Source organism: Delphinus delphis, chromosome 19 (genome assembly GCF_949987515.2).
Source record: "Delphinus delphis chromosome 19, mDelDel1.2, whole genome shotgun sequence".
Lineage (NCBI taxonomy): Eukaryota > Metazoa > Chordata > Mammalia > Artiodactyla > Delphinidae > Delphinus > Delphinus delphis.
Window position 1 is genome coordinate 29,489,473 of NC_082701.1, and position 24,092 is coordinate 29,513,564.

At 38.7% G+C, this 24,092-nt stretch overlaps 1 protein-coding gene across 3 annotated transcripts in view; it reads right to left on the bottom strand.

Moving 5' to 3' along the window:
- Positions 1-20,425, bottom strand: part of CLTC (clathrin heavy chain) — a 61,224-nt gene extending 40,799 nt beyond the window's left edge. The window contains exons 1-2 of one of the 3 annotated variants that reach the window (XM_059997856.1): positions 19,980-20,425; positions 123-330 (exon numbers count right to left, since the gene is read on the bottom strand). In XM_059997856.1, the coding sequence (XP_059853839.1) occupies positions 123-330; positions 19,980-20,021 (250 nt within the window). In that variant the 5' untranslated portion in view covers positions 20,022-20,425. Of the gene's footprint in view, positions 1-122; positions 331-12,619; positions 14,084-19,979 lie in introns of those variants that run through there. The other 2 variants (XM_059997857.1, XM_059997858.1) reach the window with 2 other exon arrangements.
- Positions 20,426-24,092: the final 3,667 nt, after the last annotated feature.

Sequence of the window (24,092 nt, forward strand, 5' to 3'; positions counted from 1 at the left end):
TTTGCAGATCTATTTAACCAAATTTAATCAATATACTAAAAAAATAGATCCTAATTATTGTATTTGAATAAATTATACATGGAAAAGAGTTTTAAGAAAAAAACCCCACGATCTTTTTATACCTTTTAGTGCAATTACTTTGCTGGCTGGATTCATGATGGCGCTGTCTGCTGAAATTGGTCTTCGAATTGGATTACTTGGGTCATTCATATCAATAATTACCACCTGGGCCTGCTCTCCTACTTTCTCTCTAATGCAGATGAATTTGTCTGACTCCATAGTCAGGGTACTGAAGCCGATGTTTGCTGGGTTTATACCCAGGTTTTGGAGCTGAGGGAAAAAAACAAAAAATATTAATAAATCATATTACAAAGCGAATTAGAAAGACTTGATATTCATGTATTGTTATCATTACAAATCCTCACTTAACCATTATTGCTTCAAGGTCAACAGTGACAACTCCATTGATTCAAGTGAGGCAATTACTATAATGGACCTTCTCTCTTCCAACAAATATGGCATTCAATTGTTTTGTTATAACCTTGTAGTTGTAACTTGAGATGTATAACCCTCTGTTTACAACTAAGAGGCAGAATAAATAGATATAAAGATAAAGGAAAGAGCTACATCTGAGAGCTAGCCTTTATGGGTTAAGGAACCTGAGGTAATCAATGCTTCTTGGTTTAAGATCTTTGAACTACTGCATCTGTCCTCTCTAATCCCCTTTAGCAATTAGTAGTTACTTGTTCATATGCATTGGACCTCAGGAATCTGAAAATTAAATTACAGCATAAAATGAGAGATTTAAAAATTTCACAGGGTTCTTGGTCTAAAGGAACTTGGATTAGCCAGAGCAGACAAACAATACTTTGCAAAAAGTGCCAAAACCAAGATAGGAAAAAGAGATCCTGTCAAAGGAGGCCTACAGGCAAGGGAATGAACGTGAACGCTCAACAGAAGGAAGAACAAATGCTAAGGCCTAGAGATACAAAAGTGTGGTCTGCTAAGGGAACTGTAAGTACTTTTGTAACATTGGGAACATAGACTATGAAAGGCTTTCAGAGTAGAGAATTAAGGTTATAAACATAAGCAAGGGCTAGACTGATAAGCTAAATGTACCCCAGTAAGAATTCTGAATTTATTCTATAGGTAAAGGAAGCTACTTAAGGATTTTAACAAGGAAAATAATGGAATCAGATTTGCTTTGTGTACTCAGAAGCTATTAAAGTATTTGCTAAGCGAATATATAGGACCTAAAGACAGCAGGTCTTTGAAAACTAGTTAAGTGTATTAAGAACAAAAGGCACTTGTTAAAAGAAGACTTCTACCAGAGTGGGTCATTTCTCTGAGTGACTAAATGTAGTATAATAGACTAAGTACCACTCAAAGGCTATCGGAAGGCTTTCTTAGCTTTGACCAGCCTAGGGTTTTTTGTTTTTTTCCTTTCCTCCAATAGATAACAAATTCACATAGAACAAAATCAAACAAAAATTTAAAAGCGCAGGAAGCAAAAAAAAAATCAAGTCTTCCTCCTGCCTTTGTTCCCCAGATAGCCTATTTCCCTTCCCAGAGACCATCACTGTCACTACTCTCTTGTGGACTGGCTGAGCCAAATTAAATGTATTTAACTTAAATTCTTTTGTTAAACTCTTCTGCCAATAGTGCTTAACTATAACCAGACCAGGATCTCAAAAAGATATAACATAAGATTAAGAGACTACATTTTACTTTCACTTCCCTCTTATACCTCAATGACTGCAGGCACAACCAATTATGAAGTATAGTTACAGTAACTTAAGTCACTGAATACCAGGGCAAGGAGGCAAGCAATTGTCTAACTATTACCACAAACATGGTAATAAAGTAGAAGATTAACTAGTTGTACAAGCTCAAGTATCTGGTGCAGTGCAAGGCAAATACACAAGCTGTGAGATATGTAACTTATATATGAGTTTGGTTACAACAAAACTTTATGAATTATCAATTTTAATTTCTTCCTAACTTTAACTTTTAGTGACTTTTAGTTTCAGAACTAATGGAGGAAGATAAATATAAGTGGTCCTCAACAATATATGAAGACACTGTGTGTGGGCTTAAAGGAAGCCTTGTACAAACCAAATTGTTCGTCTAGTTTCACGTGAGGTGGGTACATTCGTTTTTCTGAGTAGACCAGTCCTCAGACTCTTAAGCTTAATTGATAGTTACCTTTCCAATAATTAAAAAAATATTCCAGTAGATCCTAGAGCTCCCAGAACTATATATGTAAAAGCAACAAGTTATCTTCTAGACTACTCTGTAAAATAAGAATTCTATGCTTCTAAGTCACTACCAAGCATTCACCTAAGGCGATTTTGAGTCCCAACTGTCACAGCTTAAATCCTACAATGTCTGAGAAAGTAAAAACAAATAGTGTTAGTCAAACAGTAAAATTAAAAGTAAAACAAGGATGCAGACCACAAACACTACTAATTGAACCCATAAATGATTCTAATAGATTCCTTTTCACCCCTCCACATAAGAGGCAGGTACAAGACAACTGTAAGAGAAGAAAACACTATTAGAAAAGGCAGCAAAGAGGAGGAAAAAAGGTAAGTCAAGAAATATGTGTTTCTTATTCCCAGCTAGATCTCCAGATAAATGCAGCAAGAAAGGCACATGTTGTCAAAATTCAGCACTGACCTTCAGCCTCAGAGCTGTTTTATTTGCAGAAAAGGCAAAGATCTGGTTCAAAGCGGGTGGGGTTCCTGTACTCCTCACAATTTAGGTAATCCTTATTTTCTTTTCTCATTAAACACATTCTACCAAGAAAGCTATGCATATATATATTTTTAGTCTTCTCTATCAAGAGTGTACTCCATGTGAAACAAACATACACCCTTTATTTAAAAAACAAAATTAAACAAGAGGTAGATGGCAAATTCTCACCAACCCACATATTTAGACATTTTAAGGAGCCTACTTAAGTAATGCCCATTTATACAACTAAATAGGAAACTTCTCCTTCCTAAAAAGCCTATCCCAGTTGTTAGGATAAGTGACAGAACTTCAAGTGACCTATTCCTATCAGTTAACAGAAAGTTACATTTGCTCCCTTCTCTTCAAATAATGTCAGTAAGAATTTTTCCTTACTGGTGATACTTTTCAGTGAGAATGCCCAGAACGCTCACCAATTCTTCCCATATTTTCCTAGGATATGTTCAAAAGGAAAACATCCCAGAACAGTCATAGGACAGGTCACCATCATTAATCACAATTCTGGGTTAGGTGCACTCTTAAAATAGGATCATATAAAAGGATCATAAAAGGATCATATAAAATAGGATCATAAAATAGGATCATTACCACACATACTAGATAACTGTGTCTAGCAATATTCATACAGATTAAAACTTTAAAATACAACATAGGGAATTCCCTGGTGGTCCAGAGGTTAGGACTCCGTACTTCCACTGATGGAGGCCCGGGTTTGATCCCTGGTCAGGGAACTAGGATCCCGCAAGCCACTCAGCGCAGACAAAAAAAGCCAAAAAACACCGTAATGTTTTTAAACAGATTTCATTTTCAAAACAGCACATACTAGCCATAAGATATTCTAGTCAATCATAAAGGTCTGATGGTGTATGAGCTATCTACCACAGAAACTGAATTACAGACTGTAGAAGAAACCACTAATAAATTCAGAGACCGTATAAGCATCTCCAAACTTGCAGCTATTTACAGAAAATATACAACAATATCAGAATTCTGGCCACATTTTTTATCCTCTCAATTGGCAAAGTGTTGCTACTGTTGAAGATGGGGACATTCTATTTTGAGATATACTTGGAAGTTTCTATAATAAAGTGTTTTTTTTTAAACTTCAAAGAACTTTTATTTTGCTGTTATAAAATAAGAATATGGAGTCAATAAACTTAGGTCCAAGAAAACGGATTACTTTTTTTGAATAGTTATTACATGTACATGGCAAATAATTCATACTATACAAAAGGGTATATACACTATGAAAAGTCACCCACTCCACGTTTCCAGTAATACCTCTCTCCCCCTAGCAATTAGAGATACTTTTCCATCTTGGATATCCTATGCACACATGAAAGTATGTATTTCCATTCTCCCTTTAAAAAAAAACACTAATGGCACATGCACAAAACTGCTCCCCCTTTAAAGAAAGCCACCCAAACTGTGTAATTTGTTTAGTTTCCAGGCTAGATTTTGGACACTGGTCTGTAAGTGGCAATACTGTAGGACTTGACACGTAAGTCTAGTTCAGATTCCAAAAAATAAGTTCAGTTGTCCATCCCTCAGTATCCACTGGGGATTGGTTTCAGGACCCCTCGCAGATACCAAAAATCCACAGATGCGGAAAGTCCTTCATATGGATGGGAAACCACAGATATGGAGGGGAGGGCTGACTGTAAATATTAATAGATTTACTGTTAATCAGCACACCCAAAACTCTGGAGTGCCCTGGAATTACATTTTACAAACGATAAAAAAATGATTCCTTTTCCCTCTGCTCCCCTCCTCACCCCAATTTGGATTAACATGCCAAGAGAAAAAAATGAGACACTGCATTCTTAGTTTTGAAGTGAAAAATAGTGTTTCAGATTCCCCATAACCTAGAGAACACAGAGGGTTTCTTCATTCAAGTAGACAATTACTGTACAAATGTATAACTCTGATTATAAACTACAAGTGCTATCCAGAATTAGTTCTGTGGATTCCTCATAAGAGCCAAAATGTCTGGGTTTAGCCCTAGTTTTGCCACATAAATGATCATGGGCAAATCAATTATCTCTGTATATCCATTTCCTCACCTGAAACATGTGAGATGATAGTACATATCCCACAATTGTGAGGATTTAATGTGAAGTGCTTTCAGAGCAGTGCCTTACACATAATAAAACTTCAATAGATACTATTAGTACATATAACACATCAGTACTTAGGCCAGCTCAAGGTAAGCTTTTTTTGTATTTGCATTTTATCTGCTTAATACAGCTGTCCTAGAAGTTGGCTGAAATTCTGGGTGTGTATTTCTTTTGATTACTGATAAAAGATTACTGGTCTCTGGGTGCTTAACTTATTAGACACTGAATTTTTGTTTGTTTTTTCTTTCAAGAAAAGGAAATTACTTTTTAAAATTTCCAATTCTGCTCTTTAATTTGCCTAACTAAATTTAGGTAGAGGGACTTCCTTGGCGGTCCAGTAGTTAAGACTTCGCCTTCCAATGCAGGGCATGCAGGTTCAATTTCCGGTCGGGGAGCTAAGATCCCACATGCCTCACAGCCAAAAACACCAAAGCATAAAACAGAAGCAGGGGCTAACCTGGTGGCACAGTGGTTAAGAATCCGCCTGCCAATGCAGGAGACATGGGTTCGAGCCCTGGTCCAGGAAGATCCCACATGCCACAGAGCAACTAAGCCTGTGCACCACAACTACTAAGCCTGAGCTCTAGAGGCCGCAAGCCACAACTACTGGAGCCCGCGTGCCTTGAGCCCGTGCTCCCAACAAGAGAAGCCACCAAAATGAGAAGCCCACGCACCGCAACGAAGAGTAGCCCCGGCTTGCTGCAACTAGAGAAAGCCTGCGTGCAGCAACGAAGACCCAATGCAGCCAAAAATAAAATAAATAAAATAAAATAAATAAATTTATATTAAAAAAGCAATATTGTAACAAATTCAATAAAGACTTAAAAAAATTTTTTTAAAATAAAGTTAGGTAGAGATCAGAATCTTCAAAATCACATAACATGGCATCATGTAACATATTCATGCTAAGTAACCCTATTTTATTTCAATTCTTATTTTTAGGGGCACTATGGAACAGTATTGCTAAGGCTTTCTAACAAACTTGGCAAATATGTCTCCTACACCTTCGTTTAGGGAGCAAGCCGGGAAAGCTAATGCAAACAAAAGGCATAAGGTCAGTATCATAAAAAATTCTTTACTGTAAAGAGCTCAAGGCTAAGAAATAGAAGGTGAAATGGAAAGCAGGCTCAGCGTTTCTCCCCTTAGTGTGCAGAAGAGTTGAAACTACCTGGTTCAGAGACATACACTGCCTCTTTCTCTCCCTTCTACCAAACCTTTCCAAAACCAAAATTTCCCAACTTTTCCTAATCTGCCCATGCCCCACAATTTCAGATCCATTTATCCAACTAAACCTTAAGCTCCTCAAATAAAAGAACTTTCTTAAAGAATGAAAGCCTCTCCCATCTCTTCTTTTCAATATGCCTAAAATTCTGGAGGCCTAAATATTCTTACACAGAAGGACAACATTCCTTTACTATATGTATACTGCTAATTACTTTTCAGGACAATTATAGATTAAAAGAGATTTATGAAACCCAGGAGTCCAACACTAATATAATAAATATAAAAGGAAAAGTTGTTTCTTGGAGAAGAAAGCTAACTTAAAAATGGTGAAAGACAGCAGAAACTAACACAACATTGTACAGCAACTATACCCTAATTTTTAAAAAAAATGGTGAAAGATCAATGGAATTCTTTAAAAGTCAGTATTTTGCAGTCAACACAATAATTGATTTGGGCAAGGATCATCAATGGATATTAAATTAATGGATGAAATTTTGAGGAGTAACACATATTTACAAAGTCTCAAAATATCTCCCGGGCTTCCCTGGTGGCACAGTGGTTGAGGGTTCTCTTGCCGATGCAGGGGACACGGGTTCGTGCCCCTGTCCGGGAAGATCCCACATGCCGCGGAGCAGCTGGGCCCGTGAGCCATGGTCGCTGAGCCTGCGCGTCCAGAGCCTGTGCTCCGCAACGGGAGAGGCCACAACAGTGAGAGGCCCGCGTACCGCAAAAAAAAAAAAAAAAAAAAAAAATCTACGTCTTGAAATACAAATAGAGTTCCAGACTAAAAACAACTAAAGAAACTGGACAACTCAATGCAATTCATGATCATGAGTTTTCTTTTGATATAAAGAACATTATTGGAACTGATGAAATCTGAATAAAGCCCGAGATAACAGTATTCTGTTAAAGTCAATTTCTTCACCTCGATTACTGCAGTATGGCTATAGAAGACCATTTTGTTATTCTTATTAAATACACACTAGGACTTCCCTGGTGGCGCAGTGGTTGAGAGTCCGCCTGCCGATGCAGGGGACGCGGGTTCGTGCCCCGGTCCGGGAAGATCCCACATGCCGCGGAGCGGCTGGGCCCGTGAGCCATGGCCGCTGAGCCTGTGCGTCCGGAGCCTGTGCTCCGCAACGGGAGAGGCCACAACAGTGAGAGGCCCGCGTACCGCAAAAAAAACCAAAAAAACCCCCACTAAAGTATGCAGTGGCAAAGAGACATCACATCAGCAAACTACTTTCAAACAGTTCAGTAAAAAATGTACGTAGAGAGGCTAAAGAGCATAAGTCAAATGTAAAAAATGATAAGAACTGACACATCTGGGTAAAGTGTACAAAGAATCTTTGTACCATTCTTCAAACTTTTCCGTAAATCTCAAACTCTGTATGAATAAAACGTTTCTTACAAGAAACTTAAGAGTCGCAACTGAAAGCAACATGTAGATCTTGCTTGGATCCTGCTTTAAAGAAACCAAATAACATTTGGGGCCAATGTGAATTCGGACTGGTTTTTAGGTACTGAGGAACTGTTAACTATTAGGATGCTATAATGATATCGTGATTGTAAGAAAATGTCCTTATCTTCTAAAGATGCATGCCGGAATATTTATAAAATGTCACAACAGCCTGAATTTTAAAAAATGTTTAATTAAAACAAAAAAGCAAATACAGCAAAATATTATTAAAAATCTAGATGATTGGGTATATGCTCTTCCCAGTATTATAAAACCTTGCAATTTTTTTTTTTAAGTTTTAAAAGAGGGATGAATCTCTGCTCTTATAGGTTACAGAACTTGAAAATTACATTGCAATTGTAGGGATTAGACTTTTATTAGGCAATTTACCTGTAGGGCAGGAAGGAAGAACACAACTTCAAAAGGTAAAGATGAAAATCAAACCATTCAAAGAGTGACATAATTCCAGAGAAAGAGTTTATGCTCTGTAAAGGAGCTGTATAATGTCTGCCCTATCAGAACTGAGAGGTTTGCTACACTGTCCAGTATGGCAGCCACTGGTCCATGCAGCTATTTAATTTTGTTCAGTAAATAAAATTTAAAATTCAGTTCCTCATTCACATCAATCTCATTTCAAGTACTCAACTATCACATGTGACTACTGTATTGGAAGGCACAGAATACAGAACATTTCCATCATTGCACAGTTCTACTGGAGAGCACTGTTTTCAGAAGTTTTTCTTGGGAATCCGACAAGGAGAAAGGGAGAACTTCTTTTACGTTAAACTCTGGTAAAATATAAAGGATAGTTGGCAAAGAAACACTTTCATCTTATATAAGGATTTCTGACAAGGGGAAGCAGGGAAAACTAGAACTTTCAGGTTTCAAAGTCCAGATATCTGTGGGAGGCTTTGGGGAAAAAAAATCTACAAAGTTCAATGGTAGCACAAGAAAGAGCCCAAGGAACAGCACACCTAAGTCTCGGTGCCTCTTTCAAGAAATCACTAAACATTCAAATAGCTAAGGCCCAAGTTATAAGGGACTGAGAAGTACTGAGAAGGTACAGATAATAATAAGATGTAATTCCTTCAGAGAACATGAGAAAAGAAAGGCCCATCTCTGTGCCTGAGAAACTACCACTGCCTCAGTTTCTAAGATGCTCATCAATATCATAAAGCTTTTGGGTAAAGAGTATACAACGGTAAGATGAATCCCCAATTTCAACAATGTTAACTGTGAAAGAGATTGTATTAAAATTAAATCTGGTAAAAAAAATTGTTTTAACTTCAGCAGTATTAGATTCAGAAATCTAAGTTACATACTCATCAGTTTTTAATGCTTTAAGCTTTGTTTTTTCTTGTCTTGGTTTTGAAACTGTACTCGATTTAATTGTACATGTGACAAACAGAAAAGAGAAAGTGTCCATCCCTGTTTGAGGGGGAGCAAGGCATGCCTAGGTGCTGCACAAAAGGTTTTAAGTGATTTAACATACAGCAAGCACTTAGAACACAGTGGGGGCACATAAGCACTCTATTTTAGGGATTTCTATCCTTTTACAGTTATTTAGCTCTGGGACTATGGTATCATGACAACTATTCTAAAACAGGTTGGGTCTGATGTCATGCTACTAACATTACATAGTCAAATCCAGGGAAACCCAACTTGCTTTTTTCAAAATTCTTGTTACTAAAGACAGCTAGCAAAGCCTTCTTATATCAAGGAATCAGGAAACCCACTGATGGTGAGTCAGCATCTTAGTAGACTACATTAGTGATCAAACTATGAAAATATTGTTAAAGGAACTGAATGGACTCTCTCTCTCTATCTATATATATATATGTATATATTTAATCCAATAGTATACATGTATTAAAAAGGGTAGAGGGACTTCCCTGGTGGTCCAGTGGTTGGGACTCCAAGCTTCCACTGCGGGGGGTGCGGGTTCGATCCATGGTCGGGGAACTAGGATCCCGCAGGCTACATTGTGCAGCCAGAAGTTAAAATAATAAAATAAAAAGGGTAGAAAATTCTGGCATATGACAATTCAACCAAGGAAAACCAGACTACTTTTTCAATGCCCAATTCTCTGACTGGCTAAAGATGATACTCTCCATCAGCACAACGTCTGTCTCAGCAATCAATCACAGTTGTGTCTGTGCCTACAAATATCACATAATTAAAGGAGTAATAAGTTTGCTTTGAGCTTACTAATTTCAACCAGCGCGTATTACATGTGATCAGATAGGAACACTCATTGGAAATAGACTTCTTTATAAGCACACCCGGTAAGTATGCTTCCTAATGAATGACTAGTAGACTCAGAACAGAACTCATTTACCAGCTGAAAATCAAAATACATTAAAATTTGTGTTTATGGGGCTTCCCTGGTGGTGCAGTGGTTGAGAGTCCACCTGCCGATGCAGGGGACACGGGTTCCTGCCCCGGTCCGGGAAGATCCCACATGCCGTGGAGCAGCTGGGCGCGTGAGCCATGGCCGCTGAGCCTGCGCGTCCGGAGCCTGTGCTCCGCAACGGGAGAGGCCACAGCAGTGGGAGGCCCGCGTAACGCAAAAAAAAAAAAAAAAGAAAATTTGTGTTTATGACAGCATTATTAAGGATTATGTTTCACAATTAGTGCTTGGCTTTACACTTTCCAGTTCCTTCCTCGTTTCATCTGAATTGTTAGAATGTAAAGGAAGCATGTACAGCTACTGTATTTCAGACAAGGACATTTTGTGCTGTGCTCTATGTATAATCCTATTTCAGTTACCTTTTCTGTAAATGAATCTTGTATCTTGACAAAGACTTAAGTGTTACTGCTATAGAGTTAAGAGGTCAACAATTTTCGAGTCCTGCTGATACTTGGATGTCACCCAATACAGATATTTTTAGGTGCTTGAAGATGTGGTTAACTTCCTATCCCAAGGATTTCACTCAGCATAACTTCCTTTAAAAGTTCTAAAACATCCTCTACCTTCACTAATATTAATCACAGTGAAGAAAATGCTGACAACAGTAACTTCATTGAGCCCTTCCAGGAAACTAGCAGAATGTCAAATAAAAACTGCAGTTTCTGTCTTCTACAGGAAATAAATAAAAATGCTGAAAGTGCAGCATTCCTTTAATTCTTTCATCAACAGTATACCAGCCATTGTTTTCTATGTGCTCCACACATTTTAAGCAACAAATAAAAATGCCCTTGTGGACCCCACACTTAAACATATAGATTTATTTCTACTCCATGTTAGTGTTTGAGGCAATCATTCTCAGGAGAATTTTTTTTTTTTTTTTTTTTTTTTTTGCGGTACGCGGGCCTCTCACTGTTGTGGCCTCTCCCGTTGCGGAGCACAGGCTCCGGACGCGCAGGCTCAGCGGCCATGGCTCACGGGCCCAGCCGCTCCGCGGCATGTGGGATCTTCCCGGACCGGGGCATGAACCCGTGTCCTCTGCATCGGCAGGTGGACTCTCAACCACTGCACCACCAGGGAAGCCCAGGAGAATTTTTTTACTCTGGTCACTCCATATTGTTAAGTAATACATTCAGGAAGGAACCACAGTTGGAGACAGGAACTATAAGACTACTAGCTTTGGTAAACTATCAAGAGACTCAAAGAATCTTTCCTACTTGTAGCCAACTACTAACTGGAAAATTAAAAAACCTTTAAATGTAACTCGTTCTTTAAAAATAATAATCCGATAATTTGATGAAATATCACATATCAATTCTGACCAAGCTGCAGGGAAATACAGGGAAGTTTTTACACCTCAAACCTTGCAGATAGGTATGACTCCCCAAGGTTATGCCCTTTCCTGTATAAATGCCATTCAGCTGGCACATAACAACTGAATGCTACCCAAGCTATGACTGGTTATGGAAATGCAATCTAAAGCAGGACACACGATTTAACGGAGGGCAGAGCTACAAAGATTGGGAGAGAACACATGGAAGTAAAAAACACCAAATAGGGTATTCATTTTCCCAAGTAGACTATTCCCTGGTCATCCAAAAAAGCTTTTGATAGCTGCTGGAGAGAATGTGGAAATATTGCAACTCTCATATACTGCTGATGGGGATGTAAAGTGGTGTAGCTGCTGTGAAAAAGTTGGGCAGTCCCTCAAAAAGTTAAAATATAGAGTTACCATATGACCCAACAATTCCACTCCTCGGTATATATCCAAAAGAACTAAAAATATGTATTCAAACAAAAACCTGTAATGTTCGCAGCAGCACTGTTCACAATACCCAACAGGTGGAAAGAATCCAAATGTTCATGGATCAATGAAAGGACAAATAAAATGTGGCATATCCATTCAATGGAGTATTACTCAGCCATAAATGAATAAAGTACTGATACATACTACATGGATAAACCTCAAACAGTATGCTTAGTGAAGGAAATTAGACAACAAAAGGTCACACATTGTATGATTCCATTTATAGGAATAGATAAATTCATAGAGACAGAAAGCATATTAGTGGTTGCTGGGGGATGGGAGGAGGGAGGAAGGAGACTGCTTAATGGATATGAAGTTTCCTTTTGGGGTAATGAAATGTTTTAGAACTAGATACAGGTGATGGTTGCAAAACACTGAACTTACTAAATACCACTATATTGTTCACTTTAAAATGGTTAATTTTAATTTTAGATGTGCTTAATATATAATTCATGTAGTCATTTGACAGTTTATATAGACATTTAAAATTATAAAATAATTAACTCGGAAATGTTTTTCTACTGTTCATATTTCAGAAACCATTTTAAACTCTTCATGCGCATTTTTTACATCAGTGTCTTCGTTAGCAGTGGAAAGTCATCTGCATTCCATCAAAGTGCTTTTTAAAAATTCATTATGGTACCATCATGGGAAATTTATAACATGCCTCAAATTTCTATTTCTGTATTAGGAGAGGTGTTTTTACACTTGTTTTTGGATTACAGTCTCCAGAAACACCTCCCTAATGGACTGGTTTATGAGTGAAATTTAAAATGTTTGCTTACAACATCCAACAGTTGTAATTGTGAAGCCATACAGAGAGGAATAATTATTAGGTGTGTTAAATTTACCTCTTACCAATCCAGCTGATTTCAAGTCCATGGTAGCCTTCCCTGAACAGTGTTGTAGTATTCAATTCAAACAGAAGCAACTGTAAAGGACTCAGTAATACAGACACTTGGTAAGACTTTTAATATAAGGAAACTTTTTCCTGCGGAATATTTTATGGTTAAAAAAAGACACCTGCCTTAGATTTGCATAGTTCAATAGGAAAGAATGTAAAGTACTGTAGAGAGTTGGGAAAGAGATGGATTTTGTAAACCATGTTCTCCCTATAGGTTTATTTCCCTAATTATTAATCCTCAAATAATGAGATCTACCCAAAGTTAGTTTTTTGCCAAGCTGAACATATGTGGATAGTCTTTGGCTTCCCTCTGTCCACTTTAGTGGTTTTTAAGTCCTCTTTCTCAGATGAGCAGCTGGTCAGAAATAGACGAAGGCAACTCTCAACCCAATTCTCATTTTTCATCTACCATGATTCCCAGTTTCAACAGACGGGGGTCATTAAACACTGCAATCACCTTCCCTACTTCAGAAATGGACTGGATGTAGAAAATGAGAAGAAGAGAGTCTGGTGTAACTCTAAGATCTTGTCTTCAATAACTGGATAAATGGGTAATTTTTTCCTTGAGCATAGCATATATGTTCAACTCAACTGGATAAAGAGAGACTCCCCTCCAGCATAGGGGCTAAGGATTAATATCTGTATGGGCTAAGTATCATGATATAAATACAACCACATACTATAGGCTAACTTTACAACTGCCAGAAAGTATTGTTTTAAATATAATAAAAGAGGAAGTTGAGAAAAGCTAAAAAGATAAGAGCTCGGATTAAACATGTGAAACATTTTCCACAACGGTATACTGCAGAATTTAAATTTTTTAACGTGACCATATGGTTTTAATGGACCCAGTTCCTATTCTTTCAAAAATAAGCTTTAGAATCTGCCGTACTTCAGGGGACTTCCCTGGTGGTCCAGCAGTTAAGACTCCGCGCTTCCAGTGCAGGGGGCACAGGTTCGATCCTGGTTAGGGAACTAAGATCCCGCATGCTGCATGCCGCAGCCAAATAAATAAATAATAAAATCTGCTGTACTTCAGAACTTAAAGAAAAGTCCTTACTTACCCAATGATTCAGAAAAGGAAGTACCAGTATTACTGGCAGTTCTGTCTCCAAAGCACAATCCTACAAATGTGTAACCATATTCCCCTCTACGGTTATGCTATTCAAACTGAGGAAGCATGTTCTACTCCCACTTTTCCCATCCTCCCTCCCCAAGCATAACAGTCTTCCTTGAGTTCTATTCACGTTTTACATTAGAATAAACACAAAAACATAAATAATACAGTAAAATAGAAAGCAGAAGTTTCCTGCTTTCACAAGTGGCTTCAGGCTGGAACATATTCACTCTCTTGTCACTAAGGAAAAGTCTAAGAGAAATTTGAGAAGTTTAGCCTTATGACAGGGATATAGATAATCTTGGTTATTACAAGTTAACCTGATTCCAATCATTCTGCACAATTTTTTAGTGGGAACTTGGATAAAGCCCTTTAAAAAACATCATCTCAATAACCGTTTAAGGCATAGAAAATCCAGGTGTTGGTTCACTGGCCCCTAATTTTCTCATAAAAACTACTGACCTAAAAACATACTAGTAGAATGTATACATCAAAGAACACCACAGCATACATACAAATTATACAGATCATTCACCAAATGAGGCAATGTGCCACAATGAAAGAAGAGCAAATATTACCACCCACTCACTAGCTGTGTGACTCTACAGGTTAACTGCTATGAACTTCAGTTTCCCCATCTGCAAAATAAGGCTAACCCTACCTACCTGAAGGGATGTTCTTGCCAATCAAATGAGATCATGAACATAAAAGATTTAGCAGAGGTCTTGGCACACAGTAGGTGCTCAAATAGCTATAATGGTCAATTTATTCTGATCTTGTAGATTTCAGGACAATTAGGATTTGATGAATAGTTATTCCCTCTGAACTAAGATAAACTATCATAAATTATGTAAACTATCTTAAATTATGTCTTTCATAACACAAAAGAAGAGACACAAAAATCTGAGTCTGACAGATGGGTTTTGCATAATACATTCAGATCCAAGCCTCCTGCCACCCCCTGAGTTAAGAGCATTAGCCTCAGGCACTTGGCCAAGTAAGGGTGGGGGAAAAAAAGAAAAGATACCCAAGAACTGGAAACTTTGCTACGGCTTAGAATTTGATTTTATGAAATAGCTTTAGCATGGCTATGTAAATAAATTTTAAAAAACAGCCTTGTTCTAATATGAAGGACTAAAATATCAGCTATGAACTCACTTCCTATCTAAGTGAGAACATACACCTCTGCACTACCATCTTATAGGACATATAAATACTAACAAAGGCCTGACTGGCATTCCAGGTGGGTAATTTATCAGATGTGGTTTATCAGGAGTCTGACCAAGGAACACTAATTAAAGATGTACCAACGGCACATGTGAGCACTCACGGGCTATTATAAAAGATTAATTAAAATTTTTTCTTCCTTTTGAGCAGTTTCAGAGCAGAATCAATTTTGTGTCATATGAATATTTGTATTAAATCCTGCACAATATCAAACATTCAGTAACATCCATGGTTACAATTATGTGTGGACAGCCTCTGCCAACTAATCAATGCAAGCACAAATGCAAGCTGCAGTCAGTTTTGTTCACCACTTTGTCCCGAGTGTAACATAATTGTTGGTATATAGTAAATATTCAAATCTCAGGTGAGTACCAAATATTTATAAACCATAAAAATCTAGGTCTTAAATCTGCAAAATAAAATGTTGTCACTGGTTAAGAGATAGATACCTGAATAGAATATACTGGACAAAAATTATATAGCCAACAATTAATACCCTTCAAATGCTACACCAAGTACTTTCACATACATGATCTCAGATCTTCACGGTAACTTTGTGAGGTAGTACACATATTTTACAGAGAAAAAGGAGCAAGAGGTTAGTCTTAACCTGCCTTCTCCAATACTGTAGCGACATTTCACAAGCCACATGTGGTTCTGAGAACTTCAAATGTGGCTACTCTGACTCAATTTTCAAGTTTAAGTTAATTAAAATTAAATAGTAATTCAACTTTAAGTTAATTAAAATTAAATAGTAACTGTTAATCGAGTCAATTATGGAAAACTTATGTTTGGAACAACCTACATGTGCAAACCTGCTTTTTCAACTGTAAATTTTATGAAAGCTAAATACAGGTCAAATATATCCAATGAAAATAGGGTCTGAATTGAGATGTGCTCTAAGTGTAAAATACACAGCAGATTTTGAAAATTCAGTACCCCCCAAAAAGGAATGTAAAATATCTCATCTGAAAAGTTTATACTGATTGCATGGTGAAATTATAACATTTGGGGTACACTGAGTTAAATGAGACATTAATTTCACCTATTTTTTACTTTTAATATGGCCACTAGAAAATGTAAAATTACAGATGTGGCTCATATTTTTCTACTGGATGGAACTGGTCTCAACAACCTCCAAACCCCTGATCTGTCTACTATATGGCATCATTAACCACATGTTAAACCAGAAGAGAAGTCACCTTCTCAAGGAAAAGTCCAACAGATAAAACAGCACACTAGGATACTAATAACTTCTCCTCTTAAGGTCAATCATTATTTTTCTTCAAAATATTTAGTGTCAGAAGACCTAGGTTCAAATCCCACTCTGACAGGTTCCCTAGGGCACTAGTTTGAGTCTCACTTTCTCCTACTGTTTAAGAAGGATATCTGGGGGAATTAGATGAAGACGTGGAAGCACCCAGCCACATTCATAGGACACAACAGACTCTCACAAGAAAGTCTGCTGCTCCTTCCATTCACTAGTCACTGTTCATAATCACTTCCCAAAAGAGACAGTATTCAACCAACACTTTCTATTAGTGAATGTTTTAATTTTAGTAACAAAATGTTCTAAACATACAAATATAGGTGGCCAGATAAATCTTCACTCTTAAAAAGCACATCAGAATGGCCTGTAATTGCGCAGTCCCATGTCGTAGTCAATAGCTTTATGTAGCTATTTACATTTACATTAATTGAAAAGAAATAAAAGTAAAAATTTAGTCCCTCAGTCACAATAACCACATTTCAAGTGCTCAATATGGCTATGTAGCTAGTATAAATTTTCATCATGGAAGAAAGTTCTATTGGATAGTAACTCTCAAAAAGCAAAAGCCACGCAGTAACAAAGACAGAAAAACATCCTGTTAAATATAATTCAAATATCATTAAGTTAAGGTTCCTGAAATCATGTATTTCACTGCACACCAAAATGAAAATGATTGTGATTCTACACACAGTTTCAGGCCTTAAATTATTTCCTAAACAGAGTGAAAGCACATTCACTAGAATTAGCCACACCCCTTTAAGTTGAGTAAACTGACCATTAGGAAAATTCTGAAAACCTTGATACATCTTAAACTCGGAAGCTATTCCTAAAGTAGACTGCAACATAATTCCAAGCAGTATGCCTCTTCCAGGAAGTACGGTTAAGCATATAACATATCCCAGTAATACTCAGCATTGCTTTCTCTTTGCAAATTAAAATAATCATAGCAAGAACCCCTACCATTGAATGCACAACACATTTATGGATCAAAGGGAAAAGAGCAGGGTTGGGAGACTTAATTTCAGACCCAAAGAACCCGGGAATACAGCAGAATATGTCAATTGGCATAAAGATACTTAATAAGCCAAGAAATCAGAGTTGCAGGCAACACTATAGGTAGCCTAGGATTTTTTTCAAAACCTGCAATCCTAGCAAAATCTTGCTCAAATAGGCACTCATCTGTTCACTGCTATCAGCCTCAACATCCTAAAAAAGAAATAAAAACTCCTTTATAACTTAAAATATTAAGCTTCATTTGATGTACTTCTGAGTCCTTGATGACAGACCCTTCAGCTGGCCAAAGTAGTTCCATGGTATAAAAATAAATTTATTTACAGTTCACGCTTTGAAGATTTCACAGGTTAACTCTACACCAAGTTCCTCAATTCTTGTTCCCAATTTTTATCCTAAGTGTTTCAGAAAGTTTTCTGCTACTTAGCAAACTGGCAGGGGCTGAGAGGTCAAAGACCTAAGTTGCCAATTAAAATAATCCTTATTAATTTTTATACAGCAAGGGATAAAAATGAAAAGTCAGGAATTATATTATCCTGGAAGAGGTTGGTGACTGGGGCTCTGCACAATAATTAATCATTATCAGCTTGAGTACACAGTCACCAAAGAACGCTTAAACTTAGTCATGGCATATATACTACTCCAAAAACTGAATGACTGAATTCTTCAAGTTTATTTGCAAAGCAACTTTATATGCAACTCTTCAAGTATTTGAGAAGGAAATGGCTTCACTCAAGTGTCTGCAAAAACTCTGAACCACTTAGAAATCAGACCCATATTAAATCTGTCTTCAATCAGTGACATGGTTGGAGTCCAGTCTTTGGGATTATTCAACAATCTTGTCTCCTCATTAATAGAAATGGAAAACTATTGCTCAAACCACCAACAGTCAAGAAACAAGATTTACTAGTGGGCTGTATCTGTTTTGTAAAGTAAACAGCAACTATAACTGCTTTTCTTGTGTATGATTTTACACACTTTTGTCTGCAGGAAGATTATATTCCAGAAGCACTTTAGTGTCAGGACAAGGTTGTGTTTTCCCCTCACACTCAAAAACGTTATTTTCCTAACACTCCACATTCAACAGAAGTAACCACAGCAATACAAATTTGGATGGAGCATAAACAAAAACTTCTGTGTCCATTCTGTCACAATGTTTTTTAACCTTTTGTAAAATAGTGTTCTATTACATCAGATGAGTTATCTGAAAACCAAAAATGACTGAATAAAGTACATTACTTAACTCATTTTTTGAGTAAAGATTTATAATTCATTACATTTCAAGACAAAGAAGCCTTGCTGATGCAAGCAAAGGTGATACCTGTAAAAAAAATGAAATCATGTTGATAGCCAGAATATTAAACCTTTTAATTAACATTTATTTATTGTTATAACAATGTCAGAAAGTAAACAGCCTTCAATGGTAAAGTGTCCATGAGGCCACTAGTATTAGCGTCATGTCAAACCACTGGCACCTCTTATCATTACGAATTAGTCCTTCAAATGACTGAGCTGAGACAGACCTCTTTAAGGAGGTAATTAGAAAGAAAGCGTACTTTATTAATAAATTATTTCAGCCAAAGTAAAACCAGATTGGTGAACCAGGAAAATCAGAAGCTTAGAAGAGACTTAATTCAGTCAAGTCCTCCAATGATCACCTGCCCGGGCCCGCTACGGGCAAGCTGCCAGATAAGACAGTCTGTTGCCTACAGGATAATGCACCATGGGGAAGAACTCTAGAACCTACTAAAGGAAACCAATTACAGACCAAATAACCTTGCATATCTCAGGGCAGGTGTGCTCTATCCCCAGGGGTCGTTCAATTCCATGCAATCCTGAGGAAAGTACTCACGCCAAGCCAACTAGCTGCTCCAAAGATAACCTCTGAACAACTCTTTTCTCCCTTCTAGAACCGAAGAGGGGATAAAAGCCGCACCATGCCCAGAGACATCAAGAAAGTGAAAAAAGGCGAGTCCCCTTAGGAACCTTGACCCCACGCACTCTGAAATTGACACCGCCCTGAGAAATACGTTCCCCCATTCTATCCTCTTTTTTTTTTCCTTCAGTGAGCTTCCCAGTTCCTACTGCCTCGGGGAAGGCAAGAGAGGAGCCACTGCCGTTCTCCGCATGCCCGGGGAAGGTGCCTTTCCCGTTGAGAGCCGCAGAGGGAGGAAGAAAAAAGGTTGCCTCTCCCCAACCCACCCGCGCCACAACTCCCGGGTGCAGACACGATGGGGGAAAGGGAAGAGGGCAATGGGAGGTGACAGCCTGCGCTGCCCTAGGGGAAGAGAATTCTTGCTCCGGAAGAAACGCGGGAGAACGCCCCCCCCCACGCCCCGCAACGTACCCAAATGAATGAACTGAATAAAACCGGGGTGGAAGGGTTATTATACGCAGTTCTTGCCATCCAGGAAGCGAAGATAGAGAGGCCTTCAAACCCAGGTATGGCCTCACTGCCCTATGCACCCCGACTCGCTTCATTTCCACCCAAGCCCCACATCATTTAACCCTTCAAGCTTTCCAAGATAGTGCCCCATCCTCCATCTACCCCAGGAACCGATACCACCACCACCACCATCCCCCCTCCCCCCGGTTCTCCTCTTTTTGCTTGGGCTCAGACTCCAGCTTCTTCCTTCCTACCTCCCTCTTTCCACAGCCCTCACTAGCTCGGGCCCACCGCACCTGAAGATGCTCCTGAAAACGAATTGGCAGAATCTGGGCCATGGCGCTGTCGGGGGTGTATGGTCTCCTCCTGTCACTGGGGCTGTGGGGCAGTGGCTGCCCGGGCTCTCCAAGGGAGAGGAGGAGAAGGGGGAGGGGGGAGGCTGGGCTCAGCAGGAGAGTCTCCGGGGACGCAGGAAACTGGCAGGCAGACGAAAGAGCTCAGGTCGGGGGCGGAGGCTCCAGGGTCCGCGAGAGCCGCAATGGCGGAACCGGGCGCAGCGCAGACTCCGGAAACGGTTTAGCCCTGCGGAAGGATCCTGGAGACAGAACTCCGCCCAGGTCACCTCACCCCCTCCGCCTTATGTACTCCTCCACGGAGCGCCGCGATGCATCGGAGCGCAGGAATTCGGAGCGTGGGGCGCAGGGCGCTGAGGGCCTCGCTTACTGCTGCGACACGGAGATAAATAGAGGAATCGGAGGGACTACTTTTTGTCTCATCACCTTCCCCAGCCGCCTGCTTTTCCCTCCCCCCCCTTTTTTTTCACATTTTGCCACATCATGCGACTAGGGGCGACCAACGTCATTTCCGTGGGCGCTTTGGGTCTCACCCACGTACTTCCGGGTGCACGTGATGCTGGTCAGGAAAGGTCTGCTGATTGCTGCCGGAATGCAGAGCGAGTTCTAGGGAAGTGCGGCGTCTCCTGGGAATGAGGTGGCTGTTGGGCCGCCTTGAGGAATGGCGGTGCTGCTCCCTTTCCCAGTGGGCCCTGCGTATTTAAACGTAGTCCCTTACGAAGGGGACGTGGCGTGGGCAGATGGGCCCAGCCTCCCGCCCTCTCCGTGACTCAGGGAAACGGCCCCCCTGCAGAGCGCTCTTGGCAGCCGGCTGCAGCGCTCCTCCCCCGCCTAGTCTCTTGTGGTGGGTGGTTTGTTATAGCCCAGGGAGGGGGGCACTGAAACACTGAAATGGGGTTTAAAAATCCTATCTGTCCTTACGCACGCCCTTCTGAGGGTTGGAGAAGCTGACGCTTAGGTTGTAACAGAACTAGTAGTCTCTTGGGACGTTAAACAATTGACTCAAAGGGCAGTGAAGGCCATTTATGAGGTATCTCAAACTGGCCTTGTGATAGCCTTTCTTAACGTTTCTGCGGACATTTTGGCGGATGTACATATATATGGGTCTAGCTGAGAAATTTGGTGAAGAATTTGAGTGTCATAAATACGCTAAAAAATTGGACTAAAATTATAGCAGGATTTTTTTTTCCAGCCATATCAAATAATTAATGAGCCTCAAAGATTTAGATAATTAGGTTAAAGGTGGTTTGTAAAACCTTAATGTTTTTCCTCGGTGTGGTTAAGGTACACTCTTGGAGAAAGGGATTAACTATTAGCGCTGTATTTCAGTGGGACCTCCTCAACAGTGTAAACTAGCAGTGTTTGGGAATGCAAACGCTTCAAAGCTGGGGGCATCGTGTCTTCTAACAGCATTAAGGTATCTACGGTATTCATTATCGATTAATAATCTTACCAGTACTTTATTGCTAAAGTATAAGCTGTAATAATATTTCATAATAGCACAAATACAATAAAGCATAAAAGAATTTCGTTCCATGCTTTTCATCTTAAAGAGATGTGATTGCTGTTCCAGAAAGATCCTGAGGAAGAATTCAAGTACACATTATTTTTAGTAACCTTTCCAGTTAAACAGAAAACTCTATTAGGTATACAATAATTTTGTGTGTTAAGCAGTTTTGCTGAGAATTTGCTTAATCATTTAAATTGCTTTTAATGTTTTTCCCAAAGTATACCTCACATACCGAGGGTGAGAGAATCTTTGGCAGTTAAGAGAGCAGACAGAGACTGTTGGGCAAAGAAAAGCCTTGCCACCATGTCATCAGAGTGAATATTTATGCTTGGCAAAATTTCATTATGTTTTGTTAAGCCAAATACTTGAAGATGTTCTGTATTCTGCAGCATTCGAAATGACCTTTCTAATACCACTTTAATAGTATAGCTACTTTGAATCTTTTTTGGAAGTATACAAATTCTAAATTAAAAATCTAAAGGAGTTACTGTTTTATTACAGTTAAAGCAGTAGCTTAATCGAGTTACATTTCCAATCTCAGAATCTGGGTTACAAGAGCTATATTATGAACTGGCCACCAAAATTTTCTTTCTTAATACCTGTCTTGCATTTTCAGACAGACCTGTAATTTTAAAGACGTTGAGAATCCGCAAAGCAATTGATTTTAGCTTGGATATTTGGTGTGGAATATCTAACCAAAACTGCACTGAGAGTGACTGCTGTGTCATCACACAGAAATCTAATGAATGCGTTGTTTTCAGAATCATTTAGAGAGAAGAAAAATAGATTACAGTATACCAGCTCATTTTGAACACTTTCCTTCAAATCAATAATTCCAAAAATTTTCAAGAGAAAAAAATGTACTACATGATAAACGTTAAAAAAAAAACCAACCCAAAACCCAAACCAATGCCTTTTAAAGATTAATGATTTTGGCTGAGGTAGTGAGAGAGCTTTTTATGGTAGCACACTGTTTTTGCTAAAGGTGTAGAGGCAGGACAAAAGGTTGTCAATACTTGGTTTAGAAGCCCAGAAGGCTGAATCATTGTTAACGGTTACCTGAACAGTAAATGAATGCCTTTGTTTTCAGGCACTACCTTAAGTTAGAGAAGGTAGGAAAAAAAAAAAAGTTTTCTGGTTTATTAGGTTATCCGACTATGACAAAGTCTTTTAATAAGGCTATAAATGTATTATCATCATGGCTTTTGGTTTCAGAAAATGTTTTAGTAAAGTAGCCATGTTAATAAATCGTCCAATTCTTTGAATTTGAAGGTATTTTTAGCAGAATATTCAATAGTAGGTCCTTGCTCTGAGTCACAGCAAGTGCCATTAGCAAAAACTGCATTGCTCATCTGCTATTTTGAGGAATGCCAGTTTCTCAAAACCTATACAAGAAAACTTTATTGTGTCCCTAATTTTATATTTTATGCCAGGACCTGTTTTACATATATGTACATATATATATATCCTCCAATGGGAATGACACATCAGAAAAACTTTTCATTGTAGGATTCGGCTGTAGTTTTTCATCTTCAAGCAACCCTGGATTTAAGGCCCCTGCCTTTTAACTTGACCTTTTAAAAACAGCGTGAACTAGCTGCATTGCAAAAGCCACAAAGTAAAGGCGTTTCTCAAACATTAAGAGATTAATTTTAAAGCAGAAGTTTAAACCCAACCCACTGTACCAAATATTTAAAGTTCAGATTTTAATGAAACCAAGAGGGATATACTTTAGCATTACCTAAATAAGATGAGTGGTTTTGCCATTTAAACGGTATCTTTGAGAAACATCTCAGCCCCCTAGGGCCACTGATATGAATCCCAGCAGGATTAGATAAAGACCCTATCAAAGGCCAATAAGTGGCTCAGGTATCAGTCAACATAAATAACCACTTTATTTTGGTCCTGTACAAGGCACTGATTATAGGCAAAGCTCACCCAAAAAAAACATTTACAAAGCAAGAAGAAAATTTTCATGGTCTTATATTAGTATGAAATGGACCTTAACTTAAACTCAGTTATCACTCACTGCTCAGGCTTGTGCTAAACCTAATTTATATACACAAGTTTTATAATGTGTCATGGACAGCAATAAGATCTGTAGTGAATCTATTCTGTGTCAGGATCAAGCATGTTCCAAGTGAACAGTCAAGACTAGCCCTGTGGAAATACAATCTGGAATCTAGCATATTATTTAGGCCCCTCCCATGTTTTCTAAAGGTTAAATCAGATCCCAGCAGAGGAATGAAGTAGCTCATAACATTACCTTAAAAAGTCATTTCAGGAAAGTTGGTTCAAATATAGTGATACACAGAGCTTTGGGGAAAGAAAAACCAGAAGAGTTATAACACTACTGATCAACAGATGCTAGTCACAACATCCCTTTCAAATGGAAAAACAAAAGGTAAAAGAAGCTTGAGAGGATCTACAGAATGAAAGGGCCATGAGGGCCAGGATGTGGGAATGATTGTTTTGGGCTATTTCCCCCCCTTTCTAAATATGTAGAACTGTCTCTTTTTACCTCCTGGAGTTATTACTGTCTCCAA